The 21,218-nt window shown below is 46.8% G+C and overlaps 1 protein-coding gene across 16 annotated transcripts in view; it reads left to right on the forward strand.

Annotated features, from left to right (window-relative positions):
* The window catches only part of ITGA7 (integrin subunit alpha 7), a 95,702-nt gene extending 78,615 nt beyond the window's left edge, over positions 1-17,087 (forward strand). For 13 of the 16 annotated variants that reach the window (XM_083489890.1, XM_083489891.1, XM_083489880.1 and 10 more), the window contains 13 exons: positions 655-804; positions 1,106-1,218; positions 1,600-1,789; positions 2,867-2,950; positions 3,045-3,124; positions 4,616-4,693; positions 6,642-6,744; positions 7,684-7,860; positions 9,096-9,197; positions 9,728-9,841; positions 10,717-10,815; positions 11,951-12,076; positions 14,481-17,087. In XM_083489890.1, the coding sequence (XP_083346016.1) occupies positions 655-804; positions 1,106-1,218; positions 1,600-1,789; positions 2,867-2,950; positions 3,045-3,124; positions 4,616-4,693; positions 6,642-6,744; positions 7,684-7,860; positions 9,096-9,197; positions 9,728-9,841; positions 10,717-10,815; positions 11,951-12,076; positions 14,481-14,660 (1,596 nt within the window). In that variant the 3' untranslated portion in view covers positions 14,661-17,087. Of the gene's footprint in view, positions 1-654; positions 805-1,105; positions 1,219-1,599; positions 1,790-2,866; positions 2,951-3,044; positions 3,125-4,615; positions 4,694-6,641; positions 6,745-7,683; positions 7,861-9,095; positions 9,198-9,727; positions 9,842-10,716; positions 10,816-11,950; positions 12,077-12,716; positions 12,830-14,480 lie in introns of all 16 variants that reach the window. The other 3 variants (XM_083489886.1, XM_083489881.1, XM_083489887.1) reach the window with 1 other exon arrangement.
* Positions 17,088-21,218: the final 4,131 nt, after the last annotated feature.

Genomic DNA, 21,218 nt, shown 5'->3' on the forward strand with positions numbered 1-21,218 from the left:
CTCCCACACCCCAGCTTTCTAGTATCCCTGAGTTAGAAATCCTGTGCTGGGTCACTGGGTGGTATACAAGCCCATGGGACACGGGTGGCGCTGTGGTCTAAACCACTGAGCCTCTTGGGCTTGCTGATCAGAAGGTTGGAGATTTGAATCCCTGCGATGGGGTGAGCTCCTGTTTCTCTGTCCCAACTCCTGCCAACCTTGCAGTTTGAAAGCATGCCAGTGCAAGTAGATAAATAGGTATCACTGTGGTGGGAAGGTAAACGGCGTCTTTGTGTGCTCTGGTTTCCATCACGGTGTTTATGCACCAGAAGCGGTTTAGTCATGCTGGCCATGTGACCGGGAAAGCTGTCTGTGGACAAACGCCGGCTCCCTCGGCCTGAAAGCGAGAGGAGCATCGCAACCCCATAGTCGCCTTTGACTGGGCTTAACCATCCAGGGGTCCTTTATCTTTTTACCTTTATACAATCTCATGCTGCGGGTCAGGAGGCAGGAACATTTTTTTCTGACAAGGGCCACGTTCGTTTGACTAATCTGTTTAGGGCCTGGACAGGATCTGAGCAGCAGGGGGTTGGAATTTGTTGTCATTTTGTGGGAGAAAAGGGAGTCATGGGGATTTTCTCTCTCCATAAAAAACAACAACGGCCTCTGTTGCAGGACCACGTCCGGGACAAGCTGCATCCCATTGTGGTGATGATGAACTACAACATCAAGCATGCCCGCAGCAAGCGCCAGGCCCAGGGCGCCACGCTGGGCCCACTAATGCCGGTGCTGAATGTTGTACCACCCAGCACTCAGAGGACAGAGGTAGGCATGTGTGACAGCTGGATCCAAGGCTGAAGCCTGGATCCCCTTCAACACGTGAGCAGCAGAGGCATGTTTCATTGAGAGAAACAAACGAGGAGCCTTATGTCTTGCCATTTATTCTGTCTCCCCTGTGCATTTTGGCTTGTTCAAAGATCTGCACTGTGCATTGGGTTGTGCACTATTGCAGCTTTTAAGCCAGTGTTTGTCTCCTGTAGGGGGTCTTTGTAAGAGTGCTTCTGGAGCTGCCCCCGCTTGTAGCTCTGCCATGCCCCCCCCACCTTTGGGTGTTTTGTTCCCCCAGGTGAATTTCCTCAAGCAGGGGTGTGGGGAGGACAAGATCTGTCAGAGCAACCTGCAGCTGAACTACCGGTTCTGTTCTCGTGTTGATGACGCTGTATTCCATCCCCTGCCCAGGTAAGAGCAGAGTATGAATTCTCACTTGGCGGTATCATTGATATGATTATTTGGTTTTGCTGTGTTTTCTGTTCTTGTAAATCACTGGAGGGGTGGGGGCTTGCTGGGGCTAAAAGGTGGTACAAAAATGTTTTTTTCTAAAAATAATTTTAGCAGAAACGTTTCTGGTGTCACACAGTAGTTGTGAGTGCAGAAACACGCAAGTTGCTGTGCCTTACCGTGCAACTCCAACACAATGGCATCCCTCCTAGATTTTTGTGAAGGGATGCTGCAGAGGTCAACCTTAACAGGCAGCTGGTTAAGACCAGGACCAGTTCACCTAGGCATAATCCCCCCCCAAAACCCAAGGCCTTCATGGTAACCTCTCTTCCTTTCCTCCAGAGGCGACGATGGCTTGGATGTGTTTTCCATGAGTGACCAAAAAGTCGTAGCCCTTGAGATCCATGTCACCAACTTTCCTTCGGATGCAGCTGAGCCACAGCGGGATGGAGACGATGCCCACGAAGCCATGCTGCTTGTCTCTCTGCCACCTACCTTGTCCTATTCTGCTTTGCGCCTCTACGATGCCATGGTACACGTTGGAAACGGCTGTAATATACTGTATAGTCCACAGAGGGGAGCATAGGAAAGAGCTGATCTATGGGATTGGCTGTCACAGATCTGATGGCACTCAGAATAGATGCTTCCAGCGGCGCCTGGTGCTCTTTGGGACTGGTAGGGCAGGCCAACAGTAAGTGGAGCCAGAACCAATGAGAGGCGGAGCCTTGGGGGATTCAAGACAGGTTTGTGGAGCACTGCCTCATTTACCCTAATGGACCAGCCTCCACCAGCTGATTCCGCAAAGGAGGCAGCTACCTCTCTGGTTGGAGGCTGACCGGAGTTTGAGCCGCTGACTTCCAAGGAGGTTGCTGTAAATATTTATGCAAAACATAATCGCCCTGCTCTTAAGCCAGAAAAGGCTACCAGAGCTGCTTACAGTGAAATGGTTAAAAAAAACAAGGCAGTCCCCACCCACGGGCTTACAAACACACAATACAAAGGGAATGGCGAGGGGAAAGGGGAAAGAAGCAAATTCAAGCTCCAGTTCTTGGAGCTCTTAACACGATTGTAAAGAAAAGCTAGGGAACACATTGGGCAACTTTTGATGGTAACTTAGAGTAGTACAGTCATACCTCGGGATAAATACACTTCAGGATAAGAATTTCAGGTTGCGTTTCGCCACTCGCGCATGTGCAAATGGTCAAAATGACGTCACGCGCATGCGCGGAAGCGGCAGCATGCACAGTTGCGTCTTACGTTCTATTCGGGATGCAAACGGGGCTTCGGAACGGATCCCGTTCGCATCCCAAGGTACCACTGTATAGGCTATTGAGCTATTATATATAGCTCAATGAATGGCAATTTCCATATCTTTCCATTGCTTCAGTCCTTGCCATATTTTTCTAAATTATTTGAAATCTGATCTTTGGGGTGTGGAAATTGTTCGAGCCGAAAATATGCAGCCATTTATCCTCATTGAATCGTTTGGGATCCTTGGTGCAGGATTTAGATCGGTGTGGGTTGGTAGGTTTTGTTTTCTTGTTAGCATAGATAAACACACAGCTCTGCAAACCTTCTGGTGATGAAAGAAAAACCTTGTCTTCCATAGGAGAAGGCCCCAACCTGTATGTCTAACCAGAGTGCCTCTTATATGGAATGTGAGCTTGGGAACCCCATGAAACGTGGAACACAGGTGAGGTTCAGATCTGCACCACCACTCCCCTCCCCTCCATGCTTCTTTCACAGCTCTTATTTTCACCTTAAACCCACCCCATTTCTCTCTTCAGGTCCGGTTCTACCTTGTTCTGGAAACCTCAGGCATTACCTTGGAGACCACCGAGTTGGAAGTAGGGCTAAACCTTAGCACGTGAGTAGGGCGTCCCTTCCTCCCCAGAGCTGAGCTTGCTAGATCCAAAGCAAAAGCACATTGCAGGAATCATAGAATCATAGAATCATAGAGTTGGAAGAGACCACAAGGGCCATCAAGTCCAACCCCCTGCCAAGCAGGAAACACCATCAGAGCACTCCTGACATATGGTTGTCAAGCCTCTGCTTAAAGACCTCCAAAGAAGGAGACTCCACCACACTCCTTGGCAGCAAATTCCACTGTCGAACAGCTCTTACTGTCAGGAAGTTCTTCCTAATGTTTAGGAGCTCCTCCACAAGCAGTGCAAGACCTGTACAAGCTTATTCGGGTAAATTTGATGGCCCTGAGTTCAGATCTTGCAAGGTCAGCCTCCAAGAAATATAAACTGCTAAGCAACTTGGGTTTGCTTATGTTTTTGGAACTCCTTGATTAGGTATCTTTTGCTATCATCAGGGGATTGTAGAAATTCCTCAGGTCAGGGGCGATGGGGAGGCTGCAGTAGGAGTCAGGCAGTTTATCAAGGGAAAGAGAGGGTACAGGTAGCAGAGATTGGCATGTGGGGGTATCAGTCCCTGTCGTTGGGCTACTTCCATCCAAACTGGTGTTTATTGCAGCTGTATTCTGCAAAATATTCTTGACCAGTGCTGTTTTTCAGGGGATACTCGAGGGTACGCAGTATTGGCACCTCTTTTTGTTGTTGTTAAAAAGTGTGGCACTTATTGTAAACGTGGTGAGTACCGGCACTTATTTTTCTAGGCAAAAAAGCACTGTTCTTGACACAATAATTGCTGGTTGGTTTAGCCTGCTTTATTAGTTGTTCTGCCATACTTCCCCAGTGGGGACACGGGTGGCACTGCGGTCTAAACCACGAGCCTCTTGGACTTGTCGATCAGAAGGTTGGCGGTTCAAATCCCTGTGATGGGGTGATCTCCCATTGCTCTGTCCCAGCTCCTGCCAACCTAGCAGTTCGAAAGCACGTCAGTGCAAGTAGATAAATAGGTACCGCTGCAGCGGGAAGGTAAATGGTGTTTCCATGCACTCTGGCTTTCAACACTGTGTCCCGTTCCGCCAGAAGCGGTTTAGGCCTGCTGGCCACATGACCCAGAAAGCTGTCTGTGGACAAACACTGGCTCCCTCAGCCTCAAAGCAAGATGAGCGCTCAGTCACCTTTGACTGGACTTAATCGTCCAGGGGTCCTTTATCTTTACCTTACCTTTACTACCACATTGCAATCCAGAGGGGCTTTAGTACAACAAAATTAAACCATAAGTGTTGTTGTAAAAAAACCGTACGGGATGTCGGCAGCATCTGCAGTGGAAGGAAGCATTGTGACTACCCTGAAATCTTTTAGGCACAAACAATATTGAAAGTGAGCTTGCATATGATCACCGTGATAGCACCACAAGCGCTAATTAGCACGGATGTGCAATAAAACAGGATGTCTGGAGAGACCTGTAAGCTAAACTCCTGCAACTCTCTTCTCTTCCACAGGATCTCGGAGCAGCCTGGGTTGACCCCAGTGCAAGCACGTGCCCATGTGATCATGGAACTTCCTCTCTCTGTTTCTGGGTAAGGGTCACATGGGGGTGGTTCACATCCAGTTCAAGTTAACGCTACTTCATTGTCAGAGTGTTAAAAAGTTTTGCACCTGCTGAGAGATGCATCCAGAACAGAAGCATTCTAGAAGCATGCATGATAAAAAGCCACCTAGAATTTAATACAGTGGTACCTTGGGTCTCAATCTTAATCCGTTCTGGAAGTCCGTTCCAAAACCAAGGCACGCTTTCCCATAGAAAGTAATGCAAAACGGATTAATCCGTTCCAGACTTTAAAAAACAACCCCTAAAACAGCAATTTAACATGAGTTTTGATCCATAAAATGAAAGCAATAAACAATGTACTGTACTATAACATAATTAAGACAGTATTGTAGATGATAAAAATTAAAATTAATTTTTTTCTTACCTGCACTGATGATAGTCATTGTTTTGATGGGGAGGCTTTTATCCACTTCCGCAATCACACAATCAATCAATCAGTAGCTGAACTGGGTTCCACACAGTCACAAAAACAAATTAAACTAAAAAGCCTCAAAAACAAAAATGCAAAATAAATAGCAAAAACAAAAGTGCTAAACTTAATCTGTTCTGAAAGTCCATTTGACTTCCGAAATGTTCAAAAACCAAGGCACAGCTTCTGATTGGTGCAGGTGCCCCGGAAACAAAAGCCAACAGCCGCATTGGATGTTCAGCTTCCAAAAAATGTTCAAAAACTGGAACACTTACTTCCAGGTTTTTGGAGTTTGAGAACCCAAGTGTTTGAGAACCAAGGTTTTTGAGTACCAAGGTACCACTGTATTTGCTCATGGGTCATTCTTAAAAAATCTACCTTGTATTTTAAATTTTGATATAACAATTCCCGCATGTCATTCTTCCATGAAGCCCATTCCAAAACGCTCCAGTGGTGGAAAAGTTGCATTGTAAAAGGAATCGCATGCAAATGTGTTAAATATGTGTATTTTGTTCATAAGAGTATATTGGGCTGCCTTCATACACAAGTCAATCCCTGCTCCTAGCCTGCCTTGACCTTCTCTGCCAATCATAGACATTCACGGGACCTTATTTTCTCCACTTAGGGTGGTGAACTGCGCACCAAAATAAACTGGTTCTGTCCTGAATCATTGGCACCAGGGGCAGTGCAGGATTGACATATAAGCTAAACAAGCTATAGCTTAGGGCCCCGCTCTCTTGGGGGCCCCCAGAAAATTTAAAGGGGGGGAACTGGATGTACATTTCCAATATATAAGAGGAAAAACAAATAAAACCTACATACCTGTTAGGTCCATAAATTACCATACAGCATATATCCAACACAAAAAACAGCGACAATTTGTTGTTGACAAAGGACAACTGGACATATAAAGGGCCCCATTACCTTCAGTAGCTTAGGGCCTCATCAAACCTCAATCTGGCCCTGGCCAGGGGGGCTGTTCACATGGCCAAAGAGAATAAATCGAAAAAGCTACACTGCTTGTGCACAAAACTCAATGCGCATCCATACAGAGCAGATTAGCAGAGATTGAGGTGGCGTCCACCCCATACATTTAAAGCTTTCTTATACCTCTTTGACCTTCATGGCTTCCCCAGAGAATCTTGGGAATTGAGGTTTGTTCAGGATGCTGAGAGATGTGAGGAGACCTGTCACAGAGCTGCAGTTCCCAGCACCTGTGATGTGGCCTGGGCTTCTGTTGCTCCAGCTTCCCATGTACCCTCATGTGGCGTAATGGTTAGAGTGTTGGACTAGGACCTTGGAGAGCAGGGTTTGAATCCCCTCTCAGCCACAAAGCTCACTGGGCGACCTTGGGCCAGTCACTGTCTCTTAGCCTAACCCTACCTCACAGGGCTGTTGTGAGGATGGAATGGGGATGATGACGACAACAACCACGTACATCACCTTCAGCTCCTTGGGAGAGAATAAATAATCTAATTAATAAACAATCTCTTCTTTTTCTCTGCAGAGTGGCCGAACCAAATAAGCTCTTCTTCAGCGGGGTGGTGCGGGGCGAAAGTGCCATGAAGAGGGAAAGTGAGGTGGGCAGTCCTGTGCTCCTCCAAGTGACGGTGAGTGACACTTGTCCCCTCCAGATCGAAGCCTTGAGCTGTCGCTCGCAACCCCTTCAATCAGAGTATTTCTAGAGTATTGTAGCCAGTTACTGCTAGAACTCAGGAGGTTTGGAGGTGGGGGTCTGTTCTGAATAGGGAATGGGATCTAGGGTGTTTGAGAGAAAGAGATTGTGGTTTTTTTGTTTATGGTTACTGTGTCCTCCCTGTGCAACTGCCGATTTACTTTCTTCCTTTCTCTATATATCAATGGGATATCCTGCTCCAATAATCTTAATCAGTCAAGCGAACATTTATTGTGTGTGACTAAAAGCCATTACAAATTCAGTTACAGATCCAGCAAGTCAATTAAAACCTGTTAAAAGAAACCCAGAGATATAGATCCATTTACAATAAGTCAAATTAATGAATCGCCTGCACAGTATTGTCTTTTATATAGCTGGCATGAGTACTTTTTTAGGGACTTTAGAAAATAGGGCTGTTTTGCATGTGACGAGCAGATCACAGCCAGATAATAACCAACATATTTTCACTTCAGGGTTCTGTCCCTGTGGCGGTGCCAGTGTCTGTTCCAAAAATCTCTTTCTGGGGTTTTGATAGTGCTGACAATGGAGAATATAATGGGGGAGATCTTCTCCTTCACCTACCCCACAAATACAAAGAATAATCTTAATCAAAGTTACTTAGATTAATCATGAAATATGTATGTGCCTTTTCAATGCATATTTATGGATGGTGGGGATTTCACTCGTGTTAATAACTATTGGAGGGGGTACTGAGTCCAGCTTAATGCAAAGCACACAAGTGTAACCTTGTTTATATGGAGTAAAACCCGGGGGGGGGGGCGCGAGGTTGGAGGAGGAGTTGGCTTCCTTTCAGCACCCAGTTTCCCTTTCCTTCTCCTCCAACACAGCTTGTCCCTCTCTGTCCACACACCAGGTCTCAAACCAAGGCCAGTCCCTGAATACGCTGGGCTCAGCCTTCCTCAACGTCATGTGGCCCCATGAAATTGCAAATGGAAAGTGGCTCCTCTACCCACTGAAGCTGGAGCTATCGACCCAGCCTCAGCATCGCACGATCTGCAGCCCAAAACCCAACTCCCTCAATCTGGCTCTGGTAGGTGCCATGGGAACTTGACAAACAGGCAGGCAATGTTGATGATAGCAGTTGATGATAGCACTCATCTCCTCTCTTCTAGGCAGATGTGTCTTTGATTCTGGTACTAGTTGCCATGGGGTTGTTGTTTTTTTAAGGTTCATTTGTCGTTTTTATGATGAACATAAAAACAGTAGTCAGGTCCTCCCACTGCTGCCAGGTTCTTAATAAATACCTGCTGTTTGTAATAGTGAAAGCACAATTAATATTGTGTATTCATGATTTCTCCTAGGGATGTCCAAACATTGCCCGTTCTTTTTTTGCAGTTATTTCTGCCTTCCTGGGTGGGAAATTTATCTGTAGAAAGAGATGTGGTTTTTTGTTTTTGCATTGATACGAAGTGCACAGTTCCTGGTTTTTGTTGTTCTCTGCGTCGTATACACAACCGGCAGGTGGATGCAAAGTAGATGTGCTACTGGCCACTCATCTGTTCTTAGGATACCAGTGGACAGACAACTCTGCCATAGCATAAATCCCTCCAGCAACTAATATGGTGGGAGAGGAGGGGCTGGGATTGCTTCCTCTCCCAATCAATGAAGATTTGTTAACTGGTTAAATCACAGATCATTTTCTATCCACAAGGATTTGTTGTATGCTGTTTCCCATACCAAGAGACGGTCAGGTTCTAATCACCTCTGTTCAAAAGCCCCATTTTCTGGGCGCAGTTGGCCGTGCGAAAGCATAGGGCTGACTTTGTTTCACATTCTTCCTAATTCAAAAGCAAAGACCTAATGTTAATCTATCAGGGGTCAGCAAACTTTTTCAGCAGGGGGCCGGTCCACTGTCCCTCAGACCTTGTGGGGGCCGGACTATATTTTGAAAAAATAATGAACGAATTCCTATGCCCCACAAATAACCCAGAGATGCATTTTAAATAAAAGGACACATTCTACTCATGTAAAAATATGCTGATTCCTGGACCGTCCGTGGGCCGGATTTAGAAGGCGGTTGGGCCGGATCCGGCCCCCGGGCCTTAGTTTGCCTACCCATGGTCCAATTCATCAATTTATGTGTGTGTCAGTTTGCTGGTGGTTTTTCTCTGCCTTGTGTCCGGGAGTGTGTGTGTTTAATGGCTCCTCGACAGTTGCCTTCAAATCGGTTGCTTCCTTGAGGCAGCGGTGAGGACCAGTTTTTGGTTTGTGATCAGAAAACAACACGTTTCTAAAGTGTCCCCAATCCCTTGCTCTTTTCTTCAGGAGCCTCTTCACCAGGGTAGGAAGAAGCGAGAGGCGGAGCCGCCTGAGGTGCCTGCCAACCGGCCACTGACTTATTGGGGAAAGCAAAAAAATGTCACGTTGGTGAGTGAGATTTTTCACGTTGAAAGCGTTACGTCTGCCGGCCCTCTACTCAAAATTTGCTGTCTCTTAACCCGTTTTTCATTAAACAACAACCTTAAACACCTGGGTTTTGATGGATCTCTGATGTTGAAATATACTCAGAGTCGCAAAGTGATTTCATGCTCTTTATTCGGCTCATAGTGGTGAGGAGGAATGAATGAAAGTCCCCTCAAAGTATCTGCTTTATATACATTATTTACACAATGGGCTGCACATGATTGGTTAATTCTGGAATTCTACTGTAAGCCAATGATGTTGTGGATTCACTTATATCTGGAGCATGATTGGGTGGTTCCTGCCAACCAATCATACTGCTGCATTGTTCTTGGACCAATCAGGCTGCTGCATTCTGAATCCTATTGTTCTAGGACCAATCAGACTGCTGCAGTTTGGATCCTATTCAACTCAGTACATAACAGATGTATAGGATATAATTTCTGGCAAACCGACTGGTACTAAAATACTTGATGACTCTTTGCCTCATGCTTCAGGACTGTGCTGTGGGCACTGCTCATTGCCAGCTTTTCCAGTGTCCTCTCTACAGCTTTGACCGTTCAGCTGTGCTCAGCATCTGGGGCCGTCTCTGGAACAGCACCTTCCTAGAGGTTAGTTGGGCTCCTCCTGCTGGATATTAGATGAACAGCAATATGTGTAAACCTCTGGAGTAAAGGTAGAGGTAAAGGGACCCCTGACCATTAGGTCCAGTCGTGACCGACTCTGGGGTTGCAGCGCTCATCTCGCTCTATTGGCCGAGGGAGCCGGCGTACAGCTTCCAGGTCATGTGACCAGCATGACTAAGCTGCTTCTGGCGAACCAGAGCAGCGCACGGAAACACCGTTTACCTTCCTGCCGGAGCGGTACCTATTTATCTACTTGTACTTTGACGTGCTTTTGAACTGCTAGGTTGGCAGGAGCAGAGACTGAGCAATGGGAGCTTACCCCATCATGGGGATTCGAACCGCCGACCTTCTGATTTGGCAAGTCCTAGGCTCTGTGGTTTAACCCACAGCACCACCTGGTCCCTTAAACAACCTCTGGGGTAGACTGCGCAAATTAAGGACTTCTTCCTGCCCAGCTAATTTCAGGTTACAAATAATATGTTTTAGGGAGTACCTCCATGAATTGTGTGGCTTGGCTCACAGCGGTAATTGCTTGCAATCCTAGATGAGAGCGTTCCACTTAAAAGGGCCATTTAGAACCTAAAATGAAGTCATGCATTGGACGCGAGGGAACCCTTGCAGTACTCATGGCAATGGTTTTCAGTATCCTAACTACAGGCTTCTCCATTCCCTGGGATAACTCTGTTGGTAGCGCAGGGGACTCTTAATCTCAGGGCCATGAGTTTGAGCTCCACACTGGGCAAAAGATTTCTGCAGTGCAGGCGGTTGGACTAGTTGGCACTCAGGGACCCTTCCAACTCTACAATCCTATGATTCTATGACTTTTGGTTGTTCTGAGCCCTCTTCCCTTTTGCCCTTAGGAGTACTATGACACGACATCGGTGGAAGTGATTGTTCGAGCCAGCATCACTGTGAAATCTACCATCCGCAACCTGGTTCTGAAGGATGCCACGGCGCAGGTACTGGATCCTCACTGCTGAGCTCATTTGCCCCTTGCCATTTTCCTTGCGCAATCTGAAATACTTTGCAGCCAAGGACAGTTTGTATCTTTAGGTTGTGAACTGCCCTGTGATCTTTGGGCGAAGAGTGGCGTACAAATTTAATAAATGAATAAATGATTTCTAGTTATGCCTTTCTCACTGTTCCCCCTCCCCCCCCTCCCCCGTTGCTGCTGCCGGGTCAGAGAGAAGAGGAATCTTAACTGAAATGATATGATTATTTATTTATTTATATTATTTATACCCCGCCCATCTGGCTGGGTTTCCCCAGCCACTCTGGGCGGCTTCCAACAGAATATTAAATACAATAGTCTATTAAACATTAAAAGCTTCCCTAAACAGGGCTGCCCTCAGATGTCTCCTAAAAGTCTGGAACAGTAGTTGTTTTTCTCTTTGGCATCTGGTGGGAGGGCATTCTACAGGGCGGGTGCCACTACTGAGAAGGCCCTTTGCCTGGTTCCCTGTAACTTGGCTTCTCACAAGGGAACCGCCAGAAGGCCCTCGGCACTGGACCTCAGTGTCTGGACTGAGCTGATGGGGGTGGAGACGCTCCTTCAGGTATACTGGGCCGGGGCCGTTTAGGGCTTTAAAGGTCAGCCCCAACACTTTGAATTGTGTTTGGAAATGTACTGGGAGCCAGTGTAGGTCTTTCAAGACCGGTGTTATGTGGTCTTGGCAGCAGTTCCACTTCTCCCTGTCCCAGTAAAATATGCAATGCCAATTTAAAAAGGGAGGGGGGAAGGATATGAAAATGAGGAGCGAGATACTGTCCAAGAAAACCAGCCTTTTAAATCAGATACGGGCTTTTATGCACATAGCCCAGAGTGTTGCTAACAGTATTGGCATGGGATGCCATGCAGACTGAACCTCCTCCCTATGCAAATAGCAGTAGCAGACTGTCCAAAGATACTACCAGTCTGTAAGCACCCTTAGTTTGATCACAGTCTTCTGTTTCAGACAGTGCCAGTGATAGTGGTGCCTGTTCCTCGGAGAGGGAGGTGGCTTTACAGCTGAGCTGAGCAGTGGCTCAGGCTGCCATTCTTCACCACATTTTGGTTTGCTCTCTCACTTTCTGCAACCTTGCTTTCCCCCCCAGATCCCAGTGATGGTCTACTTGGATCCCAGCGTAGCCGTGGCACGAGGCGTGCCTTGGTGGATCATCCTCATTGCGGTACTAGCTGGGATCCTAGTGCTGGGGCTGCTCGTCTCCATCTTATGGAAGGTGAGCTGGCCTGGAGAAAGGGGCAGCGGTGACCAGGGTGGTTCTGTGGGGCTTTGCCCCTCTTCCAGGGGTTGTGGACTCTCCTTCCTTGGAGGTTGGATGGCCATCTGTCATAGATGCTTTAGCTGAGATTCCGGCATTGCAGGGGGTTGGACTTAGATGATCCTCAGGGTCTCTTCCAACTCTACAATTCTACGATTCTGTGATGCTGGAGCAGAGTTTACAAGGTGGTTACAGTTTACTTCATCACACTAAAATTTGAATCTGGACAACAAAGGTCCATTATTGCAAATAATTGCCTTGATAAAGACCCTTGGAGATTATCCCCATTGCAACAAATGTCCAACCCCTAGAGGCCATTCCCCGCAGCCGCAGAGCCCCGAGGTCACATTCTTTCAAAACAATTGGACTGTATCAGATGGGATTTACATTTTGAAGTTAACTGCCTGGTGGCAGGGAACCCAAAGCCTCTACCCTGTGGAGAATGATGGGAGATGGAGTCCGCTTGAGTGGTACCCATGAACACAGATGAGTCTTAGGATGCCATCCTGTTGCTGCTGCTCAGGCCTTTAGACCCCATCCCTGGAGACAGGTCATATGCAAAGCTGATAACGCCATTCATACTTCTCCTCGCTCCCAGTGCGGCTTCTTCAAGAGGACAAGCCGGGAATCCAAATACTCCACGAACTATTACCGGGCTCGGCTGGCCATACAGCCGTCTGATGCCGATAGGCAGGCCATGGAGGCCTAGCGGTAATGCCCGGCCTCGCCACCTGACTGACCCTCTGCTTGTACGTGTGTAGGAGTGAGGGCACAGATGTGGGAATGGGAATAACAAGTGATGGAGTGCTCTTAATGTGAGCTCACTAAAAATATTAGTGCATGTGCAAGCAAACAGCAGGCCAGTGGACTTCCAAGTATGCCCTCAGTGCACCCGGGAGTGTGTGTGTGTGTGTGTGTGTGTGGAGGATTTTGCAGATCGTAACATACAAGAGTGATTACCATTATGTTGTGCATGTGGATTTCTTGGTGGGTTGCGAGGATGTTGACTGTTAACAATACATAGCCATGAAATAATCCACAGATAGTCAAGGACTTCAGGAAGCACTAGCACCAAAAGCCTAAATGCTGTTGGAAATGACGGCGTGTGAGTGTGTAGCAGAATATAATTCTGCAAATGCCTTGAGAGTTGGGTGCATGCATGCAAAAAAAGCAGGAGTGTGAAGTACTTAGCTGCTACTCAGGTATATGCTCACAAGTGCAGATGACAGTCTACAAAATCCTCGGGCTAGTTAAGATAGCTGGTGCCTGGATGGCATTGTTGGGTACCCAATGAGGTCCCAAACCCACTGCAAACCCCTGAAGCCCCCGGGCTCTACTACATGTTCTCCTTAGTGGCACTGCTTGTTCTAAGTAAGTCAGCAGCTAGAGGATCTGCTGCCTCTCCTCCCCCCCTCCCCCCCCTCTCTGGATGCACTGGGCCCAAAGTGGGAGGGCAAGTGGATGGACTGCAGTGACAACAAGGAGTAGGCAGGACCACTGAGGACATCCTGCCCCTGATCCCACCTAACTCTCAGATCGTGGAGCTGATACCGGGTTTGTGTGTGAATGTGCAAGGGATTAGAAACTATATCACAACAGGGGCACACCCAGATGGTTTTACTTTATGGGAACAGATACCCTAATTCAGCACTTCTGAACCTCCAGTGTCTAGACATGCAGGTCCTTCAATCTGGTCTTGTTTTATCTCCTCCATCCCTGCAAGCTACCACAGCTGACAGGATGTGTACTGCCAAAACGCCTGGCTTCCCATTAGGACTGTCGGAGTATCTGCCTTTGTCCAGAATATTTCCTGTGCTGTAGTAGCGTTGGGGAACCTGTGACTCACCAGATGTTGATGGGACACTTTCTTCCGCCAATGCTAGCCAGCATGACAGAGGGCCAGGAATGATAAGAGTAGTAGTTCAACGACATTTGGAGGGGCACAGGTTCCACCCTACAAGCCCAGAATATGGTAAACGTCCCCCCTGGATGTGGTGCAAAAGTGCAAGATGCTTTTCAGTAATCGGCTAGCAAATGCACACAGGAGGGGAAATCTGTAGATGGCTGCAAGGGGGTGAGAGTGCCCTGATGAATGAATCCTCACGAGTGTTTGTGAGTGTCAAAGGTGCATGCTAATAGGGTATGTCTTCCCAATGCATGGTGTGTGGTGAACAGGGGATAGAGAACGGGGTCTGGAGAGGACCCATGGGAACATACATCATCACCGCTGGTTACAGCTGCTGGATGCAGCCCATGGGTTGGTGGCAAAACACCGGGCATCCTTCCCTGCCTTCCAGCAGTTCCATTGGGGAATCTGTTCATTACTTTCATAGATTGAATATTGTGGCTTCTTCTTCCCCAGCTTGGCTTCTTCAAACGTGCCCGCTACCATGAAGACAAGGTGCCGCAGTATCACGCAGTCAAGATTCCTCACCAGGAGCGCCAGCTTTTCCGGGAGGAGAAGACGGGCACCATTACCAAGAAGGACTGGGTCACTAACTGGAATGCGGAGGGCGATGGTCACGTTCCTGTCTCGGCCTAGATACATCCCTGCCCTGGCCTCCCTGTGGCATGCTTCTGATTGGCAGAGAGAGCTGCTACTGGATAAACCTTTGTGTTGGCACCAGCCTGGCTGATAGTAGGGTTCCTTGCCTGCTCTCCTCTCTGGAAGATCTGCGGACACTGGACTGCCCCTTTCTTGTGGGAGATTCAGCAGAGATTCAGGGGGACACGTGCTTAACCGTGGAGGTTACGGTGACAGATTCTGCAAGGCCAAAGGTTGCTAAGGATATTTTTTTCTGGTATTCTGCTTTTCCTTGCGAAGCTGGGCAGCAGCCGATGCAGAAAACTGAACCAGCAGTAGGAGGAACCCTCTATTTCTAGTTTCCTAAAGCGTTATCTGCTGGGAACAGAACTTTGTATTTTGCTGCTGAAAGTTGGAATAGCATCTATCACTGTCTACCCCACTGCAAATGGGGCATACATTTGCTACAAGACCTGATTCTTTGGTAAAGAGAAGAACCTAGATTCCTTGGGTGTGTTAGAAGGGTTCAAAGCCAAAAAAAAAACCACACACACCCAACCACCCCTGGTGAAGAAGACGAGAGATTCCCCCTTCCTGAGCAAGATCACTTTCTTCATGCTAGCTTTTTGTAATTTATTTTGTCTAACTAATATTGGAGAGCCTTGATGCCTGAAGTTGAGAACTAGGTTGGGTTTAAGACAACATGCTTTAGTGCAGGAGGGAATAACCTGCAGCCTTCCGTATGATGTTACACTCAAGCTCCCATCAATCCCAACCAGTGCTGCCAAAATGGTGTAGGATGATGGGAAATTGTAGTCCAGCAACATCTAGAGAACCACATGTTCTCCATCCCTGGTGTAATAACAGAAGTTCTTCAATAATGTTGGTGGCTCTCTGGTATGGTTTGCAGCTTTCTCCAAAAACAAGGAAGGCTATTGTCATTCTGGAAGGATATCAATGCCAGTCTTAATCATATGCTAATAACCACAGCCTGGGTAGGGGGCAAAGTGGCAAGGGCAGGGCCTGCAGGAAAAACATTTTAAAAAATTGTGCCACACAATGAATGCAGAAGGATACCTCCCAGCCCCTTCGCTCTCTTCCTCGGTCACCATATGGCAGTGGCAACTTCAGTTGGGTTGTCACACATGCGCACTTACACACACACCTTCTTCCTTGGTGGCCTAGACAACTCCCCTACCTCTTTGCTGATAGTTCCTTCTTTGTAACATTGGTAGGCAGTGACCTGCCTCGCTAGAGTAGTGTGAGGATGGTGAGCAGGAGAAGCAGAATACTTCACAGCCCTTATTGAAAACGTCACTGAAATTTTGGATGATAAAAATGGTAGCCAGGGTCAAGCCCCCTACCCTTCTCTACCACACCCTTCAACATTTCTCCGATGAAAATAGGGATGTCCCATTCCATAATGATGATTTTACTATTTATAGCCCACACTTCTTACTGGGTTGCCCCAGGCACTCCAGGCAGCTTCCGACATATATAAAAACATAATGAAACTTTTTTAAAAAAACACCAAACAAACACCTTCCCTATACAGGATTGCCTTCTGACAGCTCAGGGGTCGGATAACCCTCCAACATTTCTCCAATGAAAATAGGGACATCCTAAGGAAAAGTGAGACATTCCGGGATCAAATCAGAAACTGGGATGGTTTCTAAATCAGGGATGTCCCTGGAAATTAGGAACACTTGGAGAGTCTGATCTGTTGACGTAGATGTTTAATGCAGGAAGAAAAGGGATTTCTTTAAATCATAAAGTATCAGAAGTTGGTGGGTATAGGAGACACTGGGTTCCCAAGTATCCTTACTAAAAGGGTTCACTGCTCTAGAACCCCTTCTGACCACTCTTCAGGAAGAACAGGTGCCTATAACCCTTTTTTTACTGGTGCCCTTAGATCCTACATTCAACTCCATGCTTTCCAACAAGCTGTGCCTTTTCCAAGGTCGGGGGGGGGGGATTTTAATACTAATCTGAATTTTGCGGGAAGGACTGTCCCTTCCAATCTCTCGTCAGACGCAAATGGTGACAATTTGCAGACGGCCATTGCTTTCAGATCTACCTTTTTGTGATTGCTGATTGTAAAATAACAAAACTACCGTTCCCAGGATTCTCTGCGACTGTTAAAGTGGGATAAAGAGTGCTTTAAGTGTAGGGCGTGTGGATGTGACCAGAATCACCAGTGGGTAGAATAAGATGTGGAAAAAGCAGGGCAAGAGCTTTCCACCTCTGTACTGAAACTCATAAAAGCAAGACCTTGCAGCAAACCCATTCAACCCACTGTTAAATGGCTTTTGGAAGGGAGGCCAGAGTTAGTGCAGTAGAAACGGCAAAGGACTATGGCATCTGAAAAGACTACAGATCCACCGAAGCATAAAGCCTCCAATCCACACTCCAGTTTATGCCATGCAATAAATCTGGTAATCTTTATTGTGCTGCAAACCTCTTTGCTGTTAAATGACTGCTGTGATCAGGGTCTTGGCTGCAGTGAGTTTATGTTGCATTTCTCAGTAGGTTGGCAGCAAAATGAAAGTGCCTGGCTGATAAAAGGAACACAACTCCCCTACTTGGGCTAAGCAGAAAAGAAGGGAAACTCCCAAACACAACCTCCTGCGTGGTATCTGGATGTTTTTCACTGCTTGAAAAACACAGAAGGCACCTGCAGATTGAAAACCAGCCGCCTGCTGAAGTGTAACACGTTAAGCATGAAACGTCTTAATAACATCTGGACAGAAATCCCTCAGGGTGACATTCAGTTGCAAGGGACCCTGAGAAAAGGCTGTAGGCACACGGGTTGTTTATTTTTCCTTGTCATGCTCCCAAACAACTGCATGTTATGCCAAAACACAACAGCTATGATGGAGGGGCTCACAGCATTCACACTCCCAAGAAGGCCTTGGATCTCCCATAGCTGGAACCTTGGATTCAAACAGAAATCAAGCATCTCGCTCTCTCTCTCTGGCTTTCCATCCTGCTGCTTCCAGCTTCCAGCTCTGAACAAGGGTCTTTGTCTTTCCAACTACCAGACAGTTAAGGGAGGGGGTCTACCAATTTGTCTTAATGGAACCATTTGCTGGATCCAGGAATTAGGAGGGTCTCTGCCTAACAGCCTACTCCACCCCAAACGATACACCATTTGTTTCCAAAACGTGCAACAGAAGACGCTATTGAAACCACAACAATTGCACTGAGGATTTTAGCCATAAATAAAATTAGTTCACATGGTAACATCAGCACAGCATATGGCAGAGAGAGCAAATCTACTGCCCATACATGACTTGGGGCTGGGTGTGCAAGAGGGACAATCAATTAGGCAGATGGAGCAACTGAGGAACTTGAAGGAACCGATTCAAAAAGCTCAGCTACCCTGATTTTGGCACTTCCTCTGTAGGGACCCAGATCTGTTATAATAGGGTACCTTACAGCAGTGGCGTAGCGTGGGTTGTCAGCACCCGGGGCAAGGCAAGTAATTTGCGCCCCCTAACCCATGGATTTGCGCCCCCTAACCCGTGGATTTGTGCCCCCTAACCCTAACCCCCAGATGTTGCGCCCGGTGCGGCCGGCCCCCCCTGCACCCCCCACGCTACGCCACTGCCTTACAGGGGTTTTTGGACTACACCTCCCATCATCCCTTGCTTTTAGCTATTTTGGCTAAGACTGATGGGAGTTGGGAGTCCTACATATTCGGCGGGCACCAAGTTTGCTTCCCCTGTGTAAAAATGTGAACTATTTCACAAATGAACAAACCATTGCAATGTTCGCCTATAAGCACCTCAATTTCCCCCTCTGTTTATTTGCCTCAGAAAGGCAACATGCTCACCTATGTGCTTCAGAAAGTGCTGCTGAAAGTGTAACTGGTGGTTGGAGCTATTGACAGATCTGGCCCTTTAGTGCACATGACAATAAATAAATAAAGTTCCAGGTCGTTAATACAATCCTATATAGCTGTTAATTGCAAAAATGACCTGCTTATTCTCTGGCTCTACTTTCTGGAATATTGTGAAAACTTTATTCTAGCAGAAGGAGACTAATCATTTAACAGGAAGAGTGGGTGGGGATTGAGGAAGATTTAATGGCAGCAAGCCTAGAGGAAGCTAGGAAAAAGCAAATATGATCAAGACTAATTCACAGCAACATATGGACAAGATGTAAACAAAGCTTATATTTAATGTACAGCCCCACCTGCCTAGAGAGACAGGGTGAGTTACAGCAATTTTAAAAAATCTTGTTTAAAAAAGTCTTATATTCAGGACTATTTTTCAGCTTGCGCTCACTAGCACTTAGCTCCTGACCTTTCAGGTGGGCACCATTGCCATTCTAAGAGGAGCTCCAGCACCTCTTTTTCTAGAAAAATAACACTGCATATATACATATTCACACTTTACACTCTTAATTAATGCTTAACATATCTTGTATATACACAAACAAAAGGACTGTGTGAGCTGCCCTGGTGAAAGATTTTGAGGTGCATTTGTGACATAATGCTATATCAAATCATGACTCCGCAAATGCAATAGGTTTCCTTCTTCAGACAAACCATAAGCTTGTCCAACCAAGAATGTGTTGGAAATCCTTGGAAACTACGACCCAAGTCTTGGGCAAGTACTCTGGTGAGAAAACCCCAGCAGAGATTCTAACATGGCAAAACATGGAGCCAAGAAAAGTGTGGAAATATTTTAAAATGTGCCCTTTCCAGTGAGTTCCGAAATGTCCCCTTTAATAGTCATTTCCAAAGTATCCCACTTCCCTAGCCTTTTTGATAAATTATAAAATGGCTTACTTACAAAACTCTTCAAAGGTCAGTCATGTGCTTTTCCATACAGCAGTCAGAAAAGATGCACAGGCTTTAAAACGTAGCTGACTTTCCAAAACTATAGAAGAGTACTTGTTTCAGACTCCATTCTAGTCTGAAAAAGGCTGGTAAAAGCCAGGCAGCTGGAGGGAGCAATCTGTGTGGAAACGTTTATATAATTTAGCAGAGTTTAAACGATCCCCTGTTTGAGTTTATGCAATGACAAGCAGGTTGCTAACTCGTTTGAGTCCTATCAATAATTATTTACCTTCCTGGTTGATAATCCCTTTCTGCCCCTCTTAAAGAAAACACACATGAATCTGAATCATATTAACATAAACTACTTTACTATCATATTCATTCAGGTTTACAGAGCTATTCCTGAAGGCAGGCTTAGGTTACATAACAGATAAACTATATACCTGATAGTATTGAGTCATGAGAAGACTGCATCTGAGCAGTTACCAGTTAACACTCCTTGCAGCAACCGACCAACGGACAAAACTGCCTGCCACATAGAGGCAGTTAGTCCTCTCTTGGAATGTTGGACTTGACTGACAGCTTTATATCCCACAGTCCAGAGCTGCTCACACACCAAATTCACATGCAGAGGTGAACAGAAATGACATACGGTAGGCTAAGCTTGGCAGGACAGCTGACTCTACTGCATTAACCCCTTATTGTATTAATTAGACTCAAGCATGCTAGTTATTAGAGGGTGGTTACCCTACAGAATAGGGACGCGGGTGGCGCTGTGGGTTAAACCACAGAGCCTAGGACTTGCTGATCAGAAGGTCGGCGGTTCGAATCCCTGCGACGGGGTGAGCTCCCGTTGCTTGGTCCCTGCTCCTGCCAACCTAGCAGTTCGAAAGCACGTCAAAGTGCAAGTAGATAAATAGGTACTGCTCTGGCGGGAAGGTAAATGGCATTTCCATGCACTGCTCTGGTTTGCCAGAAGCGACTTAGTCATGCTGGCCACATGACCCTGAAGCTGTATGCCGGCTCCCTCGGCCAATAAAGCGAGATGAGTGCCACAACCCCAGAGTCGGTCACGACTGGACCTAATGGTCAGGGGTCCCTTTACCTTTACCTTACCCTACAGAATGAACCTTGGTTATAACTTGTGGTTTGTCTGGAGGAACACAGCTATACAGTGGTACCACGGAAGTCGAACAGAATCCGTTCCAGAAGTCCGTTCTACTCCCAAAACGTTCAGAAACCAAGGTGCAGCTTCCGATTGGCTGCAGGAAGCTCCTGCAGCCAATCGGAAGCTTTGGAAGTTGCGCTGGATGTTCGGGTTCCAAAGAACATTTGCAAACTGGAACACTCATTTCCGGGTTTGCGGCGTTCAGGAGCCAAAACGTTCGACTTGCAAGGCATTTGGGATCCAAGGTATGCCTGTAAAGCCACAAATACAGTGGTACCTCGGGATGCGAACAGGATCCGTTCTGGAGCACTGTTCACATCCCGAATGGAACGCAAGACGCGACGGCGCGTGGGTCACGTTTTGCCGCTTCCGTGCATGCGTGTGACGTCATTTTTGACCATCTGCGCATGCGCGAGCAGCAAAACCCGAAAGTAACACACTCCGTTACTTCCGGGTTGCCATGGAGCGCAACTCGAACACGCTCAACCCGAAGCACATTCAACTCGAGGTATGACTGTAAAACATTTTAAGTGTGTTTTAAGTGCAATATACAATATGATACCAGATGGCAATGGTGAGCCTTATGGAGAACTCAATGCATTTTTCAAAACGCTTTAAAGCA

The sequence above is a fragment of the Podarcis liolepis genome (assembly GCF_965112155.1).
Source record: "Podarcis liolepis genome assembly, chromosome: 2".
Taxonomy (NCBI): Eukaryota; Metazoa; Chordata; class Lepidosauria; order Squamata; family Lacertidae; genus Podarcis; species Podarcis liolepis.